The 21,152-nt window shown below is 43.9% G+C and overlaps 1 protein-coding gene and 1 long non-coding RNA gene across 16 annotated transcripts in view; one reads left to right on the plus strand and one right to left on the minus strand.

Annotated features, from left to right (window-relative positions):
* Positions 1 to 21,152, minus strand: part of INPP4A (inositol polyphosphate-4-phosphatase type I A) — a 165,898-nt gene that overhangs the window by 17,188 nt on the left and 127,558 nt on the right. For all 15 annotated transcript variants that reach the window (XM_053306020.1, XM_053306021.1, XM_053306022.1 and 12 more), the window contains 6 exons: positions 18,265 to 18,437; positions 16,838 to 16,961; positions 15,192 to 15,318; positions 12,668 to 12,808; positions 9,299 to 9,396; positions 6,305 to 6,417 (listed from right to left, as the gene is read on the minus strand). In XM_053306020.1, coding sequence (XP_053161995.1) covers positions 6,305 to 6,417; positions 9,299 to 9,396; positions 12,668 to 12,808; positions 15,192 to 15,318; positions 16,838 to 16,961; positions 18,265 to 18,437 — 776 coding nt within the window. The remainder of the gene's footprint in view (positions 1 to 6,304; positions 6,418 to 9,298; positions 9,397 to 12,667; positions 12,809 to 15,191; positions 15,319 to 16,837; positions 16,962 to 18,264; positions 18,438 to 21,152) is intronic.
* Positions 6,366 to 21,152, plus strand: part of LOC128349557 (uncharacterized) — a 40,269-nt gene continuing 25,482 nt past the window's right edge. The window contains exon 1 of the long non-coding RNA XR_008318847.1: positions 6,366 to 6,462. This is a non-coding gene — a long non-coding RNA (uncharacterized LOC128349557). The remainder of the gene's footprint in view (positions 6,463 to 21,152) is intronic.

Consider the following 21,152-nt stretch of genomic DNA (forward strand, 5'->3'; position numbering starts at 1 on the left):
GAGCACGATATTGTAAATACTTGGCTATTTTTGCCTTAAATCACTGGGTGTTTTTTGTTTTTTTTTACCTTTCGCTGTTTCCTCCCCACTATTTTCCCCCATTCTGGAACCTAACCCCTGCTTTCCATAGTCACAATGCTTCGTTACTTGTGGTTTAGTTACTCGCGGTAGTAGGTGAGCAACAGAACCCCTGCAAGTAATAAGGTATACTTGTACTGCATAAAGTTCTGGTCACCATATCTTAAGGAGAATATTGTAGAACTGGAAAAGTTGCAGAAAAACAGGTTGCTCACCTGTAACTCTTGATCTGGAAGTGATCTGTTGCAGTCATAAGAGTAGGTTCTGCACCTGTGCAGGACCATTCGAGCAGAATTGACTAGCTCCTCAAAGTGCTTAGCCCCACCCCTTGCATATAGTGCACTTCTTTAGTTTGGGAGTGTTAGCATTTTCTCCTCAGTTCCTGAAGGACTAACATTTGGATTCAAATATCATATGGAACCAGTCTTCAATTCGACAAGGTAAGTAGCACTCCACGTTCTATAAACATATTTATTGCCACTTCGTATACTGCAGTAGGGCTGGCGGGAGGGTCTTTATTTATTTATTTAACGCATTTTTATACCACCCCAACCCAAGGTCTCAGGGCAGTTCACAATCAAAGAAAAACAAAACATTAAAATCAATTAAATTCTAAAAACAGTTTAAAATAAATCAATAAATAATCCAAAATTTAAAAAGTTACAAAGTTAAAAAGCTAAAAGGCCTGGGTAAAAAGATAAGTCTTTAGATACTTTTTAAAAGCCGCTAGAGATGGGGAGACTCTTATTCCCATGGGAAGCACATTCCAAAGTCTCGGGGCAACAACAGAGAAGGCCTGTCCCTGGGTGGCCACCAGACGACATGAAGGTAGCCACAGATGAGTCTCACCTGATATACACAGTGGACGATGAGGATCATGCAGAAGAAGACGCTCTCTTAAGTACCGTGAGCCTAAGGTCTTTAGGGCTTTATAGGTTATAACCAGCACTTTGTATATTGACCGGAAACTTATTGGCAGCCAGAGCAACTCCTGTAATATAGGAGTAACATGGTCTCTTCAAGATGACCCGGAGACCAACCTGGCTGCCGCATTTTATACTAATTGCAGTTTCCAGACTACTTACAAAGGCAGCCCCACATAGAGCGCATTGCAGTAATCAAGTCTGGAGGTTACCAGCAAGTGCACTACTGTTCTAAGATCATGAACCTCAGGAAACGGACGCAGCTGGCGTATCAACCAAAGCTGATAGAAAGCACTTCTGGCCACTGCCTCAACTTGGGGAACCAGGGAAAGGCGTGGATCCAGAAGCACTCCCTGCGTACCTGTTCCTTCTGAGGAACTGTGACCCCATCTAGAACAGGTAGATCAATATCGCTTCCCGAGTGACAACCTCGCACAATAAGTACCTCCGTCTTGTCTGGATTCGGTCTCAGTTTGTTATCCCTCATCCAGCCCATTACTGCTTCCAAGCAGGCATTCAGGGAGGATATGCCTTCTTCTGATGATGTTGACATGGAGAAATAGATTTGGGTGTCATCAGCATACTGATAACACCCAGCACCAAATCTCCAGATGATCTCTCCCAACAGTTTCATGTAGATATTAAAAAGCATTGGAGACAATATGGAGCCCTGAGGGACCCCATATAAAAGCTCAGATTTTGAAGAGCAACAGTCTCCAAGTGACACCATCTGAGAGCTGTCAGAAAGGTAGGAGCGGAACCACTGCAAAGCAGTGCCTCCCACCCCCAACTCCCTCAGACGTTCCAGAAGCATACTATGGTCGATAGTATCGAAAGCCACCGAGAGATTCAAAAGGACCAACAGAGTCACACTTCCTCTGTCAAGTCCTAATTGGAGATCATCCATCAGGCTGACCAAGGCAGTCTCCACCCCATAGCCCATCCGAAAACCAGTTTGAAATAGATCTAGATAGTCAGTTTCCTCCAAGACTTATTACTGCAACAGAACACTTCCAGCTCAATAGTTACTGGTGAGCAACCTGTTTATCTGGATTGTGATCCATTGCACTCATAGGAGTGGGTGACTAATGAGCTGTCAGTCAGGAGGTGGGTGTAGTATGCTAAGTTAAGACCCTTTTCAGGATACCCCTCCCAAAATTGGCCTGTGTTGCAGAGTGAAGGTCCAAGGCATAGTGCTTAACAAAGATATGCTCAGAAGACCAAGTTGCTGCTGTACAGATGTCCTTGAGCTTAATTCCAGTCATATGGGCTGCAGAGGTAGCATGAGCCCTGGTAGAGTGAGCCCGTATAGTCTTTGCGAGATCCACCTTTTGGTGTTTGTATGCCAGGAAAATTAGTTCCACAATCCAGTGGGATAGTCTCTGTCTAGAAGTTTGGCAGCCTTTCACTTTGCCCTTGTAACCCACAAAAAGGTGTTTTGTCTTCCTATAGGGCTTGGTCAGATTCAAGTAGAATAGGAGTGTACACTGTACATCCAAAGAATGCAGTGAATGTTCCAGAGCCGTCGTGGGATTTTGGAAGAAGGTAGGCAAGGCAATGTTGCTATTGATTTGGAAGTCTGTAACCACTTTGGGCCTAAGCTCAAGGTCCAAGCAAAGCACCACCTTGTCTTCATGAAATTTAGCATAGGAGACATCAATGTGAAGAGCATTTAGTTCACACACCCGTCGAGCCAATGTTATGGCTAACAGAAAAGTAATCTCTAGCATCACAAGTTTAGGAAGGGCCATCACCATGGGCTCGAATGGAGATTACATTAAATCTGACAGAACCAGGGATAGGTTCCACTGTTCAGTAGGCCGACAGATAGGTGGGTAGAGATTGTTTAGACCTTTTAGGAACTTTTTCGATTCCGGATGCAAAAAACCTGTCTATCCATCCCATCTGGGATGGCGAGCAGAAATGGTGGCCAAATGGACTTTGATGGAAATGTTGGCCAGCTTCTGCTGTTTCAGGTTCGTAAGGGTATAGCAAGACCTGGCGAGAAGTAGCAGCCTGAGGCAGGAAGCCGTGCTTCTGCACGCACACCCTAAATAGTTTCCATTTGCTGTTGTAGCTGACACGAGTAGATTTCTTTCTGTCATTAAGAAGGATGTCATTCAATAGCCTATCCTCCAGGCAGTCAAGTTCAGAGTTTTCAGGTCGGGATGGCAGAGCTTGCTGCTCTCTTGTACCAGAAGATCCATGCATGGAGGCAATCATCTGTGGTGACCCTTGGACAGTCTGAATGCTTGCTGAAACCATGGCTGCCAAAGCCACAATGGAGCAATTAATGTGCACTTTGCAGACTCCTGCAGGATTTTTGCCAGAACCCTGTTCAGTAGACGGTAAAGGGGGAAAACGTATAGAGATTTTCAACCCCAGTTGAATTGGAAGTCATCCCCCTGGAGTTGTGGCTAATTCCAGCCCTCGAGCAATACTGGGAGCACTTTTTGTTCTCCGATGTTGCAAACAGGTCGATATCTGGGATCCCCCAGTCTTTGAACAGCACTTGAAGATACATCAGAGCAACTTCCCATTCATGCTGTTGCAGTTAGATTTGTGATTTGTTGAGGTGGTCTGCTAGAGTTTTTGCCACACCATTGATGTGGGTTGCGGTCAAAGTCATCTGTTGTGCTATTGCCCAATTCAAATTTGCAGGCTTAGCTTGCAAAGGCAGCGGGACACTGTCCCTCCTTAGTGGTTTAGGTACGTGGTTGTTGTGGTATTGTGCAGGCTGACTTAGACCACTTGCCCTGCAGGGATGGCTGGAAGGACTTCGACGCCTGAAAAACCATGATAAGTTCTAAATAGTTTATATGCAGCTGCTGCTGGATTGGAGACCACAGTCCTTGCACTTGGATATCCCCACAGTGGGCTCTCCAGCCCTGCAGAGAAGCATCTGTTGTGACCCAGGCATTCAGCTGAGATACCTGGAAGGGGAATCCCTACAGCAGTTGACTTCCTTTGTTCACCATTGGAGGGAAAGCAAGACTGGATAAGGAACTGTCAGCCATTTCTGTGCACTGTCCACATTCGGCCAGAAGACTGAAGCGCTCCTTGGGCAGAAAACCCTGTTGCAACTCTGCATTGAGGACAGCCCCTTATCTTCTTCACTGGCTGTAGCCTGGACTTCCTCCAATTGACCTGGATGCCCAGATCCTTGAGCAGGTTCAGGACTGCTGAAATCTGTGAAGCTAACTCATCTTTCCGCTGTCCTGTCAAAAGCCAGTCATTGAAATATGGAAAAAATCATCAGTCCCTGTGACCGGAAGTACCCTAAGATCATGGCCATGCATTTTGTAAATACAAGGAGCGCCATCACCAAACCGAACAAGAGAACATTGTACTGAAAAATCTGATGCCCCACCATGAATCTGAGGTACTGTCTGTGGTTGTTCTGGACCCCGATGTGGAAGTACATGTCTCAGAGATCCAATGTTGTGAACCATTCCTCCCCGTGAAGGAGAGGAAGGATGCTCTGCAATGTCACCATACAAAACTTGCACATGTCCACGTGACAGTCCAGCCACCATAGGTCCAAGATTGGCCATAGATCTCCATCACGCTTGGTGACCTGGAAGTAGAGTGAGTAAAAACCCCACCACTGACCTGTCCACTGAACCAGCGAGATCGCCTCCTTGTCCAAGAGAGCCTGAACTTCTTCCATCAAAGTGGAAATGCTGGCGTGTACGTGATCCCATTGAACGATGGTAGAGTTGTGAATTCTATCACATAGCCCGCCTGGACTATGGGAAGGACTCAACGGCCCAATGTTATGTTGCGCCATGCTAAGGCATGACTTGCCAGCCTAGTGTTGGTGGTGGCTAAGATGGACTGAACATTGAAAGTTGGTATCAGGAGGTCTTGGAAAGCTTGTTCTGGAGGACAGGCCTCACGATCAAAGATGCTGTTTCCCTTATCCCAAAGTTTCTTAGGAGGAGGCGCTCCTTTGGTGTCCTGCTCACAGTGTCGGGACTTGTGACACTTAGTGTGTCGAGTCCAAAAGCAGCTTCGGCACTTTAAATTGAGTGCCAGAACCCAATCTTGTGGCACTCTGAGTTGAGGATTTTGACTGAAATCCACAGTCTTTGGCTTCAACATCAACGCTGTGCTTTACGTCGAAGGGACAGATGCGTTGGCAGGCGAGTGGGGCATTGGAAAAGCGGAGGGGGGGAATAGAGTGGTAAATGCTGAAGTCAAGAGTTCGTTTCAAGTCAGGGCCAAAGTTCGTCCATTAGTCCTAGTCATAGCCAAAAAAACCCATCCTTAAAAAAAACAACGATGATTAACTAAAGAATAGTAAAGTCTGGTCCAAGTCGAAGGAGTAAAATGAGGTATATGTCTCAGGAAAAAAGTTCCGAACGAGGAACTCACTGTTCAAGCTGCCAACACAATAGCAGTAGGGGTGTGCACAGAACCGGCCAGCCCGGTTCGGTTGGAGCCAGTTCGCACATCCCTAAATGGTAGTCAGAAAAGAACTGAGGAGAAAACACTAGCCCGCCCAAACTAAGGAAGTGCATCATGTGCAGAGGCAGGGTGAAGTGCTTCGAGGAATGAGTCAATTCTGCCCGAATGGTCCCACACAGGCACAGAACCCACTCTTATGAGTGTAATGGATCACCATCCAGATGAGGGCAACCAAGATGATCGGGGCCTAGAGCAGAGATAAGGCTACAAGATCTGGGGCTATTTAGTTTAGGGGTGGGGAAGACAACTGGGGGGGGAGGGGAGACATGATAGAGGTCTAGAAAATCATGCATGGTGTGAAGAAAGCTGATCAAAAAATTTTCCTCCCTCTCGCATAACACTAGAACCAGGGTTCATCCCATGAAACTAATTGCCAAGAAATGTAGGACCGACAAAAGGAAGTATTTTTTCACACAACACATAATTAAACTATGGAATTCTCTGCCACAAGGTATAGTGACAGCCACCAGCCTGGATGCCTTTAAGAGGGGTTTAGATAAATTCATGGAGGACAGGCCTATCAATGGCTACTAGTCTCAGGGCTATAGGCCACCTACAGCCAAAGAGGCAAGATGTCTCTAAATACCAGTTGCAGAGGAGCAACAGCAGGAGAGAGGGCATGCCTTCATCTCTTGCCTGTGGACTTCCCAGAGGCATCTGGTGGGCCACTGTGCAAAACAGGGTACTGGACTAGATGGGCCTTGGGCCTGATCCAGAAGGGCTGTTCTTATGTACTAACTGTCACTTGCCCCAGCTGACTAGGTAAAATGATAAGCTATGTAGCAGCTGTATCTATCTGCATGTTGGCAGAATGGGGGAACCACCATAAATACCTCAGCAGCTTGCCAAAGAATATCAACATTCTTGTTTTTTCTTGCATGTACATTCTGTCCCAGGAACCGTAACAGTTCAGGCAGGCACGTTTGACTACGGGATCGAGGTAGACCTAAGAAAAAGCAGAGAATAAGAACCCCCGTCTTGCTTCTGAATGGTCAGTAAAACAAAGTTTTAGCCGTGCATATGCTATTCTTCAGAGTGGACTTTACATTCAATCATGTTCTCCATAAAACCTTAGAAGTTTTGTAGTTTCAAATTTTTTAGACTGTATGTTCCTTAGGACAGGGACCTGTCCTCTTGTACTTTGTCACTGTATCATTTTGTTGAACATCATGCACACTGGTGGTGCTACTTAAATAAGGTTCCATTTCCCCCCTTAAAAATTCTTAACACATAGTGCATTGGGCATAGATATTCCTGTTTTACACTCTGCCCCAATCTCACACGATAGCAGCATTCTTGTGTGACTCAACTAGTTCTGCCCCAATCACAAATAGAGGTGTGGGGGTGATTTTATGGAGGTGCAAAATCTTTATCCTGCTCGCAGCTTACTTCCCACAGGCTCCCTTCCTGGATAGCCATAAGTGGGACAGGAGGGCTCTGCACTCCTCATTCACACACTCCCTTTGCCTGATCAGAGTCCTTTATTTTATCCATGATTGGGGGCAGGCCTGTTTTAAATTTATTTATTTATTTATTTATTTTATTTTTTACCTTTTATATCCCGCTCTTCCTCCAAGGAGCCCAGAGCGGTGTACTACATACTTAGGTTTCTCCTCACAACAACCCTGGGATGTAGGTTAGGCTGAGAGAGAAGGGACTGGCCCAGAGTCACCCAGCAAGTCTCATGGCTGAATGGGGATTTGAACTCGGGGCTCCCCAGTCCTGGTCTGGCACTCTAACCACTACACCATGCTGGCTGTACACTGACTGGCTATCATCATGTGTAGTTTGAGCTTCAGTATGCTGTCAGATCTTTGCCTAAACTGGCAGGCCATCAAAAGAAGGGAAAAGACCTACACTCCTTCAGTTTAATTCCATAGCTTAAGCGGAAACCCTCTCCAAACTGTCTTCAGAAGGTTAAAACTTTTAACTTCTGCCTTGATAGTTTGGCTCTTTTAATTTCACCAAGTCCTATACAAAATATTTGCTGAAATCAGAACAAGAAAATCTCAATGCACTGTATCAGACGGATGCTTTTAGACCAATGATACACGCACCACTGGTGGTACTTCAACTAATATTGGGGAGCATGCAGACCAGAAGAGGAAATGGCTTGGCCAGAAGTTCAGTGGTATCTGAATTTCTCAGCAAAAACAAAAACAAAAAACTCTCATTGGCTGGCTTGCACGTGTAGGAAGATAAGGAAACAGTGTGGGCAAACTTGAATACATTCCAAGTCCGAAAGAGAGAAGAGGAACAGTGCAGCATGAGTAGCTGCTCTTTCCCACTGGCCTCACTAGTTGCAACAGCATCGTCTCACTGCACAAACAGCACTGCTGCTTGCTGCTGCCGTCAAGCGTGGCCTGATGCAGGAGAAGCTAGCACAGCTGTTGTCCCCTTGGGTGGGCACAGGAGAAGACTGGGCATCTCAAACCGCCCAGAGACGCAAGTTTTGGGTAGTATAAAAATATATTAATTAAACAATGGCTGGATGCAACAAGAGCTGCACCAGTCACCCACTCGCCCAGCATAGCACTATCTAGCTATCTATCTAGGACAAGCCCAAACCACCAGACAGTCTGGCAGCAGAATCAAGTTAGGAGAGAGGAGGAGGGAAATGTGAGACGGGGAGGCTTTTAAAAAAAACCAAAAAACCCAAAGATTGACTTATACCATGCAATTCTGTTTTGTTGTAAAGTTAAGTGAAACAATACAAAAACACTAATAGATTTTATGGTTTTTAATATTTGTTGTAAACCATCTTGAGATTTCTTATGAAAGGCATATATGAAGTTAATGATAAAATGAATATAAATATAAATCTTCAAAGTCAGCCAGCTTCAGGGGCTCAAGAAAAACAGACTTTTGGGGGTAACCTAACGAATATGAGACAGAGAGAGAGAGAGACCGTTCCTCCTCCTCCCTAAATCCCAGCCTCTTTTCTTTCTCAGTCTCACTCATCCTCACTTCTCTCTTTCTTCCTAATTTAATATTAATTCTCACAATGCAAACACAACCAGGTGTCTTACGGCAAACACAACCAGGTGTCAACAGAAGCACACTTCTGATTTGTCTTTAAGATACAAGAAGACACTTTGTTGGTTTTGCTACAACAGGCTAACACAGCTACCGCTCTAGTTGTCACAATTCAAAATAAAAAAGAAGAGATTTCCAGTACCATTATGCAGAAACCACAATCATATTGTAATGCACATTGCAGTGAGGTGTTCCAATTAAGAGGTGTTTGTAATCTAACTCTGAGATCATTGTCATCACCTTATCTGGAAGCTTACCAGGTGAGCATCTTTAGAACGTGTTGCAGTGTGCAATACATGCAATGTTGCCCAACTGGAGCGACAACCTGGCCTCACTAAAATAGTAGCTTTGATCTAGGCAGTTTGCAGTGACAAAATTGGCTGTAGCAATGTAAGTTCTAACACATTAAGAAAAAAGTTTCACATCATTCTGAAAAAGAAAATGCTACAGTACTTCCACTAGAAAAATTCTTTCAACCGCCCCCCACCCAAAACTAGGGGGGGAAATCTCAGTTTTCCAGGGTTTTATTGATAAGCCCCACTACCAGAGTTCCCCCCTATTTTTCACGAGTTGTGACATCACAAGGCTTCACCTCAGAAATCTCAGATTTTTGGAGGAAAAAATACTAAGCTGCATGCTTAGTGGTATTCAAAATATAATGTTCCCTGAAAGCGATGCTTTTAAAAAGAGAGAGATTGAAAAGCACTGATTTAGACACATTCACTTTATACAAATAATCATTCTCTAACTTAAATTTCACCATATTGACTATATTTGTTATTCCCACTTACAGTCTTCAGGCAAAACTTCTTTGAACTGCTCAAAGTAGGAATTCAGTCGTACTAAGCTTTCCATGTTTATCATTTCCTGTAATGAGGTGTCCCCAAACCTTTAAAAAGCAAATGAGGTACATTAGCGAAGAGGTACATTACTTGTTTTTCTACACATACCAAACAAAGCTAAGAGAACATCTTTATGATCCAATATTTTCCATTTCATGTTGTGAAGGATGATTGATTGATTACAAGCACAGCAAAAACAATACAAATCAATACATTTCAAAACTGGGCTAAAACAAAAAAACAAGTGTAATTTGGGCTTGCATTTTAAAAAATATATAAATAGCAGCTGTGCTGCATCCCTAGTCCTCATTAGGTCCCTTCGCAGTTGCTATGTACAATGAACAGACACAGGCCTCAAATCATGTTGTTAATGTATTATCTATTTTGGTCCACAAATAGTTCAAATCCATGAGCCTATGTATGATGAGAAGATTGGGCGATAGATTCCCAGCAGTGACACAAGGGCACAGCTAATCAATATCATGGTTTACTGCTGCTTTGGCATGAGTAGAGCCAAAGCCAGTCTCCTGCACGACATCCTGAGACCCATTAGAGCAGAGTTTCTCAACCACCGGTCCGGGGACCGCTGCCGGTCCCCGAAGGGTTGAGCGCCGGTCCCTGACTGGGAGTCAACCCCCCCCCCCAACAACTGCAATCAAGGCACTCACTTCCTCAATTTTGCACATGGTACGGAAGAGGAAGAGTATCACCTTCTTGTCCCTTGCCTCCACGTGCTGCTGTGATCTTCCTACAGCTATTTTATTCCCTATCTTTACAGCTTCAAACTGTATGCGGTGTGGAAGGTATGCCACCTGAAGGGCTGCCACTTGAAGGGCTGCTGGTTCTTGCATGCTCATTGTTTGCAGCCAAAGGTTGATTGATTGAAACCCAGCTGCCTATTGTGGTCGAGGCGCCTTGAGAGGGAACGCTGTTTCCCTCTTGCATCGGTGGGGTGTTGTGGTCCCTCTGCCCCCTGTAACCCCCTGGTCTGCACCGCCGGTGGAGGACGGCGGTCCCCTTTATGACCTCGCCGGGTGCGGGGGACAATCTCTGGCCGGGATCATGCCGCGGTGAGGGCTAAGCAGAGGAGGGAGGGAGGAGGGCCGCCTTGGCTCACCTCGCAGGTATGCGCGGGCAGCATGTGGGACCACGTGAGCTGCGTGGCCCCAAAGGCAGGCTGGTGTGATTGGCTCCCGCAGGGGAGTTGGGAGGGGGGCACAGAAGTGCACATTGTGAGAGAGGATGGGGAACACTTGCTACACTCTGGTGCGCAAGCACAGTGGCGGCAGCTCTTGGACCCAGGCGACCTTCCGAGTGCAGTCCGGTGCACCATTGCCTCACCCACCCTGAACAGTGTCTCGTCTCCCCAGTGAGGAAAATGAGGCATCTACCACTACAACGCCCCACACCCTCCGCCATCTCAGAATCACCCCCTTTCTTTTAATGCCAGGTCTCCACCGCTCTTCTTCACATTTTCTTTCACCATTAAAAAAAACCCCATTCCCAGCACCTGCCATGTAACGAATTTAACGAGTTTTGGAGGAGCTGCACGGGTTTCATTAGGTCCACCTAACAAAGTGCACATCTAAGAGCAGGATCCAGATCAAGTCAGGTGATCATGACCAAGCAGCAGTGACACAAATGAGAGATGACTAAATTAATTTCAGTGGGTGGTCGTGACTAACGTTGTCTGGATCCTGCCCTGCGACTACACAACTCCTGCTAAAACTCCACCTCCATCATGAGAGGGTTAAACTGTAGATTTCCGGCTCTACTGAGCTTGCCCTGCTCTCCTCTCCTCACCTCCTTTTTGCTTTGCTTGACATCCAGCCTGATGAAGCATTTTGGGGGATTCAAAAGCTTGCTTGTGTGTTGTTTTCATTGCCCCCATGTAGCTTTTGAATTTTTCTAATGGCCCAACATCCCCTCTCCATTGAGTAATCACAAGCACCTCCACCCCCACCCCACACATACTGAAGACATACTGGAGACAAATTTGTTCACCCAGGCTTTTAGATTCAGGGGTTCTCAACCTTGGGTATCCAGACATTGGTGGACTTCTACTCCCATAATCCCCAGCCATAATGGCCAAATGCCATTGTGGTTGGGGGTTATGGGAGTTTAACTGAGGGACCCAAGGTTGAGAACCCCTAATATTCCATGTTTGCAAAAGATTCCAAATTTAATTATTTTAATGCTTATATTATTTTAATTGTAAACTGCCCAGAGATGCAAGTTTTGGGCAGTATAGAAGTCTGATAGATAGAAAGATAGATAGATAGATAGATAGATAGATAGATAGATAGATAGATAGATTTGAAACCCCTTTACTAACTGCCGGTCCGGGAAACTGTGCATGAAGAATGTAGCGGTCCTTGAAACTCTGCACGAAGAATTTAGCGGTCCTTGACTCCAAAAAGGTTGAGAAACACTGCATTAGAGCAACCCCAGATGCACTGTTTGGATCAATAGCATGCTCCTATTTTGGGCTGGTTATGGCACTTTTAAGTGGCAAGCACTGAGGACTATTTTAATTGCATCAGTACAACTGCCAAAGGACAAGGCTGTAACTATAATCCCAGAGATGTAACCTTATATAATTTTCATGCTCAAAGCTTTCCCCTCAGTGACTAAGAGCAGCTTCAGAGGGCAATATGTATGTGCGTGGGGAAGGGTTATGCACCCTCCCATGGGCCCAAACCAAATTAAGCTCCTCCCCAAGTGCTTTCTTTTTAATCAGAAGATCCAGTCATGGAACTCCCATGACACATCTACTTTGGACCTAGCTAAGTTCTAAAGGTGAACAGCAATTGCGTAGCAGAAATAAAGTACTTATTTAGTAGTCAATGCTTATTGAACACAACAAGAATACCCTTTATGCTGCAAAACATAAACTTGTTGCCATCCAACCTATTCCCGAGTCATGATTTTGTTGTTGTTAAAATAGATTTTATTTGTAAGTCAACTCAATATATTCCTTTGATGAGGATAGGTGATTAATCCAAATTCAGTTAGGAATGGTAAAGGTAAAGTGTGCCGTCAAGTCGGTGTCGACTCCTAGCGACCACAGAGCCCAGTGGTTTTCTTTGGTGGAATACAGGAGGGATTTACCATTGCCTCCTCCCTTGCAGTATGAGATGATGCCTTTCAGCATCTTCCTGTATCGCTGCTGCCCGATATAGGGGTTTCCCATAGTCTGGGAAACATACCAGCAGGATTTGAAACGGCAACCTCCAGCTTGCTAATCAAGTCATTTCTCCACTGTGCCATTAGGTGGCTCAGTTAGGCATAAGGCATTTTTAAATAGAATATATGTACTTCTCTGCTAAGGTTTGTTGTTCGTTGATCCCCACATTGAAGAGAACAGGTTGAACTCTCAGTAGCATGCCGCTCTGAATCTCACGAGGCAGCGCATCAAACAAGGTACTTGGCAATGGAATTCTCACATTAAATCCATCACTAATGTAAAACAGAAGAAAGAAGAGGATTAAATGAGCATCACACATCAGAAACCATTTTTTTAAAGAAACACTGCTTTTAAGACAGAGTAGTGTGTGACTGCACAGAAAAACAGGTTGTTTACCTGTAACTCATGATCTGTAACTCAGTGATCCGTTGGAGTCATAAGGAATAGGTTCTGTGCCTGCGCAGGGACCTTGTGGGCTGACTAAGTAACTCCTCATGACGCCTCCCCCCCCCCCCGCACGTGCTGTGCTGAGTTCATTAAGACTGGCAGTTGGGGCATCCTCCTTTCAGTTTCTCTTTCCATTTATTCATTTCAGAGGTCAAATCCGATTTTAAAACAAGTCCGTTTCCAGTTACCAAGTCAATTCGTAATCCAAGCCAAAGTCTGTAATCCAAAGCCAAGTCCGTATTCGGTGTTTGCCCAAATATACATTTGGTCCGAGAAGCTACTACGAGGTATAAATGCTTAGGCAGTCAAAGAGAAACTGAAAGGAGGACGCCCCAACCACCAATCTTAACGAACTCAGCACAGCCCATGCAGGCGGGGAGGGGGGAGGCGTCATGAGGAGTTACTTAGTCAACCTACGAGGCCCCTGCGCAGGCGCAGAACCCATTCCTTATGATTACAATGGATCACGATCCAGATAGTTAAAGTAATCAATTAAAATAAAAGCTGCTAGTGCTGGCTTTCAAGCAGCTACTTGATTCTCCAGGAAAATGTGGAAGTGCAGACTACCCATTATCTCTCCCCATGTATGTTCCAAAGGTTTCTCTTCCTCACCCTGCCCAAAAGTTGTTGTTTTTTTTTGGGGGGGGGGAGATTATTTTTAAGCTCTGAAAAGCAGGTATAGCTGAGGGAAAGTAAATGGGTTTTCAGTGTGCCTCACAGGAAGTTAACAGTTGGAAACAACTGAATGCAAGAACCTGAATTTATTATTCTGTTAATTCTGAACACATAAGCAAGGATGGCAGAGAGTGGGGTATTTAAATTGGTACAAGTGGCCTCCTCACATACAGTTTCCCCCAGAGTGATGTAATCTTATCCTCCATTATACATTCAGTGAGATCAGTCCTGTTAAGATCAGTCACTTCTTCAGCAGGTACTATAATTTTTGTACTCTAGAGAGAGCTACCCTAATTCAGAACTAGCTGGTATTGTTAAATCTCTACAAAGACTACAATTTTTCTGAAAATGAATTACAAATATGGGTGTACATCAGAGGTGTGCATGGAACCGGCGCATGCCGAATCAAAGGTGTGTGGGGGATATCTTTAAGGACAGGGGAGGGTGCTCTTACCCCCCTCCCACCGCATTCCCCCTGCCAGTGCTGCCTTTTAAAACGGTCCGGCAGGGTGGCAGTGTCGCCTGGTGCCTCCTTGCCGCCTCCTCGGGCTGGAAATGCCCAGTGCGCATGTCGCACGCACGATGTGCATATGAGCACCAGGCACTTCCAGTCCACTGGACCATTTTAAAAGGCCGCACCGGCAGAGGAAATGTGGCGAGAGAGGTAAGAGCACCCTCCCCCGTCCTTAAAGATACTCCCCTCCCTTCGAACTAGCCAAAACACCAGACGTTCGAACCGGTTCGGAGGCCTGTAAAAAGGCCTCCGAACTGGTTCATGCACATCTCTAGTGTACATTTGCATCCCTGGCTATAAGGGTGCACAAACAACAATATGTAGGAAATTTGTGTCCAAAAGAAGAACATTTATAGGGAAGTAAAAAGATAAATACAGATTCATATAGGGATTTTCAATGGTATTTTACTTAAAGAAATCTTTCCTGAATTGTGTAGATGACCATAGAAAAACATGCAACTTTATCTTCCACATTCCAAAGAAAATAATGGTTTTAAGTCATAATTCTTGGGGTATTTTCAATGAAAAAGATGTGAGTGAACACAAAGATTACAATTTCTATCAAAACTCAAGACAAAATAAAAACTGCATTCTGATGTAGGAAATTCTCTTACATTCCAGTAGAAGTTCCACACAATAGTACCTGGTGTGAAATATGTTTGCTTTTCTCTTCAGCATTGTGAAAACATCCCAACTGGTCTCTCATTTGTACATGCTGCCAATGCATGTTTGATTAAACATTCCCACCCACCACTGCAAAAAACACACCACCACCACCACCTCTGGGATAGTAATATGTATTATAAAAATACTGGAACTTTGATTTTGGATTCCCTAGTCGTATTTAAACATAGCAGCCTAAGTTAAGAGTTTAGGCCTTAACCAAGCCAGCTTCAGGAACTTTTTGGTATAGGACAAGTATGTTTTTGAAAGTTTTGGCTTTGCTTTCTGTCATTCTAGTGTTCTGTCTCCATCAGGACTTGCTTTCAGAAATTCTTCCCCACCCCTTTTCTTTTTACCGATTTCCTGTAATGACTGGCAGCATGTCAGCAGAGGCATTCGATGTGGCCTGAGTTACTTTGAACGTTACATTTCTCAAGTCCATTATGCCCACACTCATATCCTCTAGCATTGCAAGCTCCTCGCCTAAATGAAAAAGGGAATGAGGAGTATGAGAAGCATTTTACATACAAAAATCTGTTGCCAACTGACTGTGGCACAGTAGTATCATGAAGAAAAAGTTAATATGTGCCATATCATTGCCCCATAACAATTCCTGAGAAGCAACTCTGCCCAATGTTCTGTATGCCTTTTAAAGGAACATGCACACAGTTATCAATCCACTGTGCAACACCATTTGCACAATTCTTGCATTTTGTACAGGAGCACTCAACTGCATGTACATTCAGCTAAAAGACACACAGAACATTGTACAGTATGTCAGCCAATGCATTCATAGCTGTATTTGTATATTTCACACTCTTATCCAGTGATGGTTATGCTTTAATAGTTACTCCCATGGCTAATCAAATCCAGTTTTGTTGACTTGTAATTCTGGGGCAAAAATGAAATTCTGGTACAAATACAAAGATTGATAAACATCAGACCTCACATTTTTCTTTTAAAACATTTCAAGTTTTGCCTTGAAATTTGATTTTGAGAAGTACTTTTGACAAACTAAATCTGAATGTTCTCATTCTAGTACAGTAAGTTTATTTAATAATATATCATCTTGCTTTCAAATGAGTACAGCTTAAGTTGTATGGATTTCAGGCAATATTGAAATTGGCCGAGATCCAAACAAATGCAGAGAGGGCACTACCAGGCAATCTTCACCAATGCTGTTACATAGAGACAGTTGTTAAATAAAGACATGATGTAAGCACTCAGGGCCATTTTGTGGGGAAGCACAATGGGTTTCAGGGGGAAGGAGAGATCAGCTAATATTGCCCTTCTCCATAGTGCCATTGCTGCTGCATTAGTCTGGACCTCAGCCATTATCAAATCAGTCGAGCTCAATATTTCTACATCTTGTTTTTAATCGAACAGCATATAGAATAGAACAGAAATGTTTTAGAACATCAAATAGGGAGATCACCCATTTTTTCAAGCAAATTCAAATTACAATAATTTGCTCTTGAGCTCCCCCAACCCCCACAACCCTGATTTGTTTTCAGCTGTAGTTCAAGCTATTGTAATTGGTGTTTCCCCCGAAGCCATTCTTGTTAATCTGGCTGACTCTTCAACTCATCTTAATTCCACCTGTATCTGGGTACAATCCAGAGAATCACCCAATGGTATCTCTCACTTTAAACACACACACACACACACACGGAACAGCAGTCCTTTTTGAAACCCCCGTGTTACAACACTGATTTGGTATGTGGCCCATTAGGTGGTTACCTACTATGGCTGCTTTAGAAGTCCCATAGTATGCGGAGTCAGTTTCATGTCCTCTGGATTTGGACCAAATCCATTAACATACACATGTATTCTTCTACTTTTAATCATACACTATTTTGTTTCCTTGTTTAAAATACAACTGCGTTGCACGGTTCTGTTTGAAACGTCTTTTACTTTATCTTTCCTGCCAGTGCAACGGTACTGAACACAACTCAGTAATTCATGAATGACATGGCATGCTTGCCACAGGCAGTGGTTTTACCGTAAGTGCTCAAAAGGCTTTCAAACTGTGCCAGCAGGCCAATGGTATAGAGCTGCCTCAAGAACCCATTGTCATGCAGGCAGTTCCTCAGCTTGATAATGAAGCCACAGATAAGGGCTGTGAGCTGCAAGAGAGAACACAGAAGTGAAATAATGAAGACATTTGTTGAGGCCTTCCAAAGCCCTTGTGCCAGCAGGAACACCAGTGACCCATTCTTTAACCACAAAAATATCTACATACTTACATTTTAGTGATTACACACACACACACACACAGTTCACTGAAAAGCTGACTAGAAAAAACTGTTGAGCATCAAAAACAATTGACCTTTTAAACAACAGAAATAGCAGGAAGGCATCTTATAATAAACTGAAACTTCATGTCTTTGGAAAGATGATATCCCCTCTAGTTAATTAGTCTTACCCAAAAGGCTCACAGGATGCTGAATAAAATCGCTGGAGTGGATTCTGACCCCTATACTTGATTCTGACCCCTCAAGTATAGCTACATAATAATGTTGCACCACACTGAAAATAGGGAGTAGGGATGTGCTCGAAATGCAATTCGGCTTCCAAATCTCAGCACAATCCCTTTAAAATTGAGGGCTTACCCAGCCCCTTTAACACAGAGAAGAGCAGGTCCATCCCTGCTCCTCCTCCGATCACCACCATTACAGTAGTCCCAACACTCACCCCAGCTATGCCCATGCACCGGCCGCACCCTCCCTCAGCAGACTGCGTGCAGTGCTGGCCTGCACGTGGCCTCTGTGTCTGTGCAGAGGCCGTGTCTGTGCAGTGGCAGCTGGGAGACACCTCACTGGTGCAAGGGCATATCTGGATGGAGCACTGGGGTTACTGCAGTAGCACCAATCGGAGAAGCAGGGGGAGACCTGCTCTCTTCCACATTAAAGCAGCTAGGCAAGCCCTTGATTCTAAAGGGATTGTTCTGTGATTCAGAAGCTGAATTGTGTTTTGCCACATCCCTAAAAGGGAGTTAAAGGTAGCACACCAGCACTAAGGGCGACTGCTGTAGTGGGTGTTCCAACAGTATCACAAAGCCACCAGTGGTGCAATGGATTATTCTGGGATCCAGTTGTTCAGTCCTACATATGCTACAACTGTCCCTATTTTCTGGTACCCATCCCTGGTGAATCACTTTTCCATTTTTGCCTTCTGTCAAGTTCTGTGGAAACATTTGGGTACTTAAAAAATTATTTAAATGAGGGGAGTCATCTCCAAGTGTCAATATTTTCATCTGTTGGCAAGTAAGAGTCAGAAGGTCATGCCATTCGTGTTTACCTAACATCACCTTGGTTACAGATACTTTCTTCCTACGAAACATCACTCTCGTTGTTTAGAAAGTTACTTTCTCATTTAGAAAGATATCCCAGGTCTAGTGAATCAGTACCACACTACTTCCTTGCTTACAGTTTGGCAAAAGACCACATCCCTCCGGTACTGAAGGCTCAAGCAAAGGGCTATGGTAGGAGCACTGTCTTGCATCAAAAGAAAGACCATTGCTTTCTTTGCCTTGTCGCTCATCATAGCCACACAGTCTGTGAGTGTTGTCAGCAGGGGGTAGAGGGCCTCACTCCATTCACCTACGGTTTTCAGAAGGAAAGAAAGGGCAAACACAATAAATATTTTTACTTACAAACAGTCAGCTTTTAAGAAAGTAACATACTAATAAAAACTTAATGGTCCGGTACAGATGTAAGGCTTCCGATCTCTTCATGATGGTCAAGCCACTGAAGTGGGCCAAGGGCTCATGTGCTTCTTATTCTGAACACAGGCCAGGTTCTGGCTGCTCTCCCCTCTCAGTGCCCCTGTCCAATATACCTGATGCCCAGGCTTACTCCATAGCATGAAACTATTGCTAACCATGGCTCCCTAAGGCAGGCTAGCTTTCAACCACAGTTAGAAAACCAAGGTTTCAAATGAATTTGCAAACTCCCATTAAAGTATACTCTAGTTAATGCCAGCCACAGTTAACACTGCCACAAATGTAATGTTACACCATGGTTAGCAAATACCCCAAGGGAAGGGATGTGTGCAAAAGAGGGGAGGCGGCAGTGGCACCCCACTACTCATCTCTTAGTCATCATTAAAAATAATCTGCAAAGACAAAAACTGGCATCTATTATTCCACAGATTAAACTAATTATCTTTATTTTTCCTGGCAGGCCTTTACACTTTCTATATAATTATGAACTATATTGTCATTATGAATGAATGTAACATAAGAGCCTGAGAAATTGATCCTAACTTTTGAGGTATGAGGAGGGCAAAAGCTAATTTAGAACAAGTACTCACATTGGCTTACAGAGGGAAGCAAAAATTAGCTGGTTTGCAAAAAGCACATACACATGAGCATTAGAAATGCACTGAAGAAAATATATGCATAATCTTTATGTTTAGAAGAACAGGGCTAAAGGTTGTAAAAAAGTAGACACTTATAAAACAGCCAATGAAAAGTGTCTGCTCCTTTGTCTTTGTAATGGATCTGCACCCTTGTTACATAGAAAGCTGCCTTATATAGAGCTATACCATTGGTCTATCTAGCAAAGTACTGTCTATACTGAATGGCAGCATCTCTCCAGGGTTTCAGAGAGATTATTTCCCAGTCCTACCTGGATATGCCAAGGACTGAGCCTGGGACCTTCTGCATGCAAAGCAGATGCTCTTCCACTGAGCTACGGATCTTCTCCTTGATGACCCGCAAGCAACAACTAATCAAATCACATCACCAACTTTCTTTGGTAAGACCAAAAACTAGACATGCCAGCTTTTGCACTCTTCTGAGGCAGGGATCTCTCCAGAGAGTGTGAGGATCCCCACTATCCTCACCTTTTTAGAATGTGAGCCCTTTGGGGACAGGGTTCCATCTTATTTGTTTGTTATTGCTCTGTGTAAACCACCCTGAGCCATTTTTGGAAGGGCAGTATAGAAATCGAATTATTATTATTTCTTGTTTCCACAGTCAGACAGGTGTTATTGACTAGTTTGTTTTATCCAGACATCGAGTCCTTCCCAAGGACCTGGGATGGCTGAAGTTTATCATCAATACTGTTGGTTATTATAGATATTGTCACAAAATATAGGCCGTTCCCAGTAAAGTTGTTTTTTGTAATTGGCTGATGGTGATTTATGTGGCCCCTATGGTGTTGAGGTGCTCTTCAAGGTGTTTTGGAATTGCACCTAGGGCGCCAATTACCACTGGGATTATTTTGGTCTTTTTCTGCCACAGCCTTTCAATTTCAATTTGTAGATCTTTGTATTTGGTGATTTTTTCTATTTCTTTTTCTTCTATTCTGCTATCCCCTGGTATTGCTATGTCGATTATTTTAACTTGTTTTTCTTTCTTCTTGACTACAGTTATATCTGGTGTATTGTGTGGCAGATGTTTGTCTGTTTGTAGTCGGAAGTCCCATAATATTTTTGCATCTTCATTTTCTACCACTTTTTCAATTTTATGGTCCCACCAATTTTTGGCTACAGGTAGCTTGTATTTTTTGCAGATGTTCCAGTGCATCATCCCTGATACTTTGTCATGCCTTTGTTTGTAGTCAGTCTGTGCGATCTTTTTACAACAGCTGATTAGGTGGTCCACTGTTTCATCTGCTTCTTTACAAAGGCGGCACTTGCTGTTTGTGGTGGATTTTTCGACTTTTGCTCTTATTGCATTTGTTCTTAGTGCCTGTTCTTGTGCAGCCAGCATTAAACCCTCTGTTTCTTTCTTCAAGTTGCCATTCTTATGCCACTGCCAGGTCTTTGTGATGTCTGATTTTCCACTTATATTGTGCAAATATTGACCATGCAGTGGCTTATTTTTCCATTTTTCTGCTTGGTTCTTGACTTGTTCTTTCTTGTAGGCCTGCTTTGTTTCATTGGTGTTTAATAATTTCTCATTATTGACCATTTTAAGTGCATCTTCTTTACTGTCCTTTATATATTCTGCAAGGCCTCTTTTCTCCTCCTCTACTGTTTGATGGACTTGCAGCATTCTTCTTCCACCTGAGCTGCGAGGGAGGTATAGCCTATCTACATCACTGCAGGGGTGCAAAGCATGATTGATGGTCATTATTTTCCTGGTCTTACGATCTAGCGTCTCTAGCTCTGCCTGGGTCCAGTCTATTATTCCTGCAGTGTATCTAATAACAGGTATAGCCCAAGTGTTTATGGCTTGTATGGTGTTCCCGCCATTGAGTTTCGACTTTAGGATTTTTCTAACTCTCCTGATGTATTCACTTCAAATTTTTCTTTTAACTTCAGTGTGTGCGATGTTATCAGCCTGGAGAATGCTCAAGTATTTGTAA

Source organism: Hemicordylus capensis, chromosome 3 (genome assembly GCF_027244095.1).
Source record: "Hemicordylus capensis ecotype Gifberg chromosome 3, rHemCap1.1.pri, whole genome shotgun sequence".
NCBI classification, from domain to species: Eukaryota; Metazoa; Chordata; class Lepidosauria; order Squamata; family Cordylidae; genus Hemicordylus; species Hemicordylus capensis.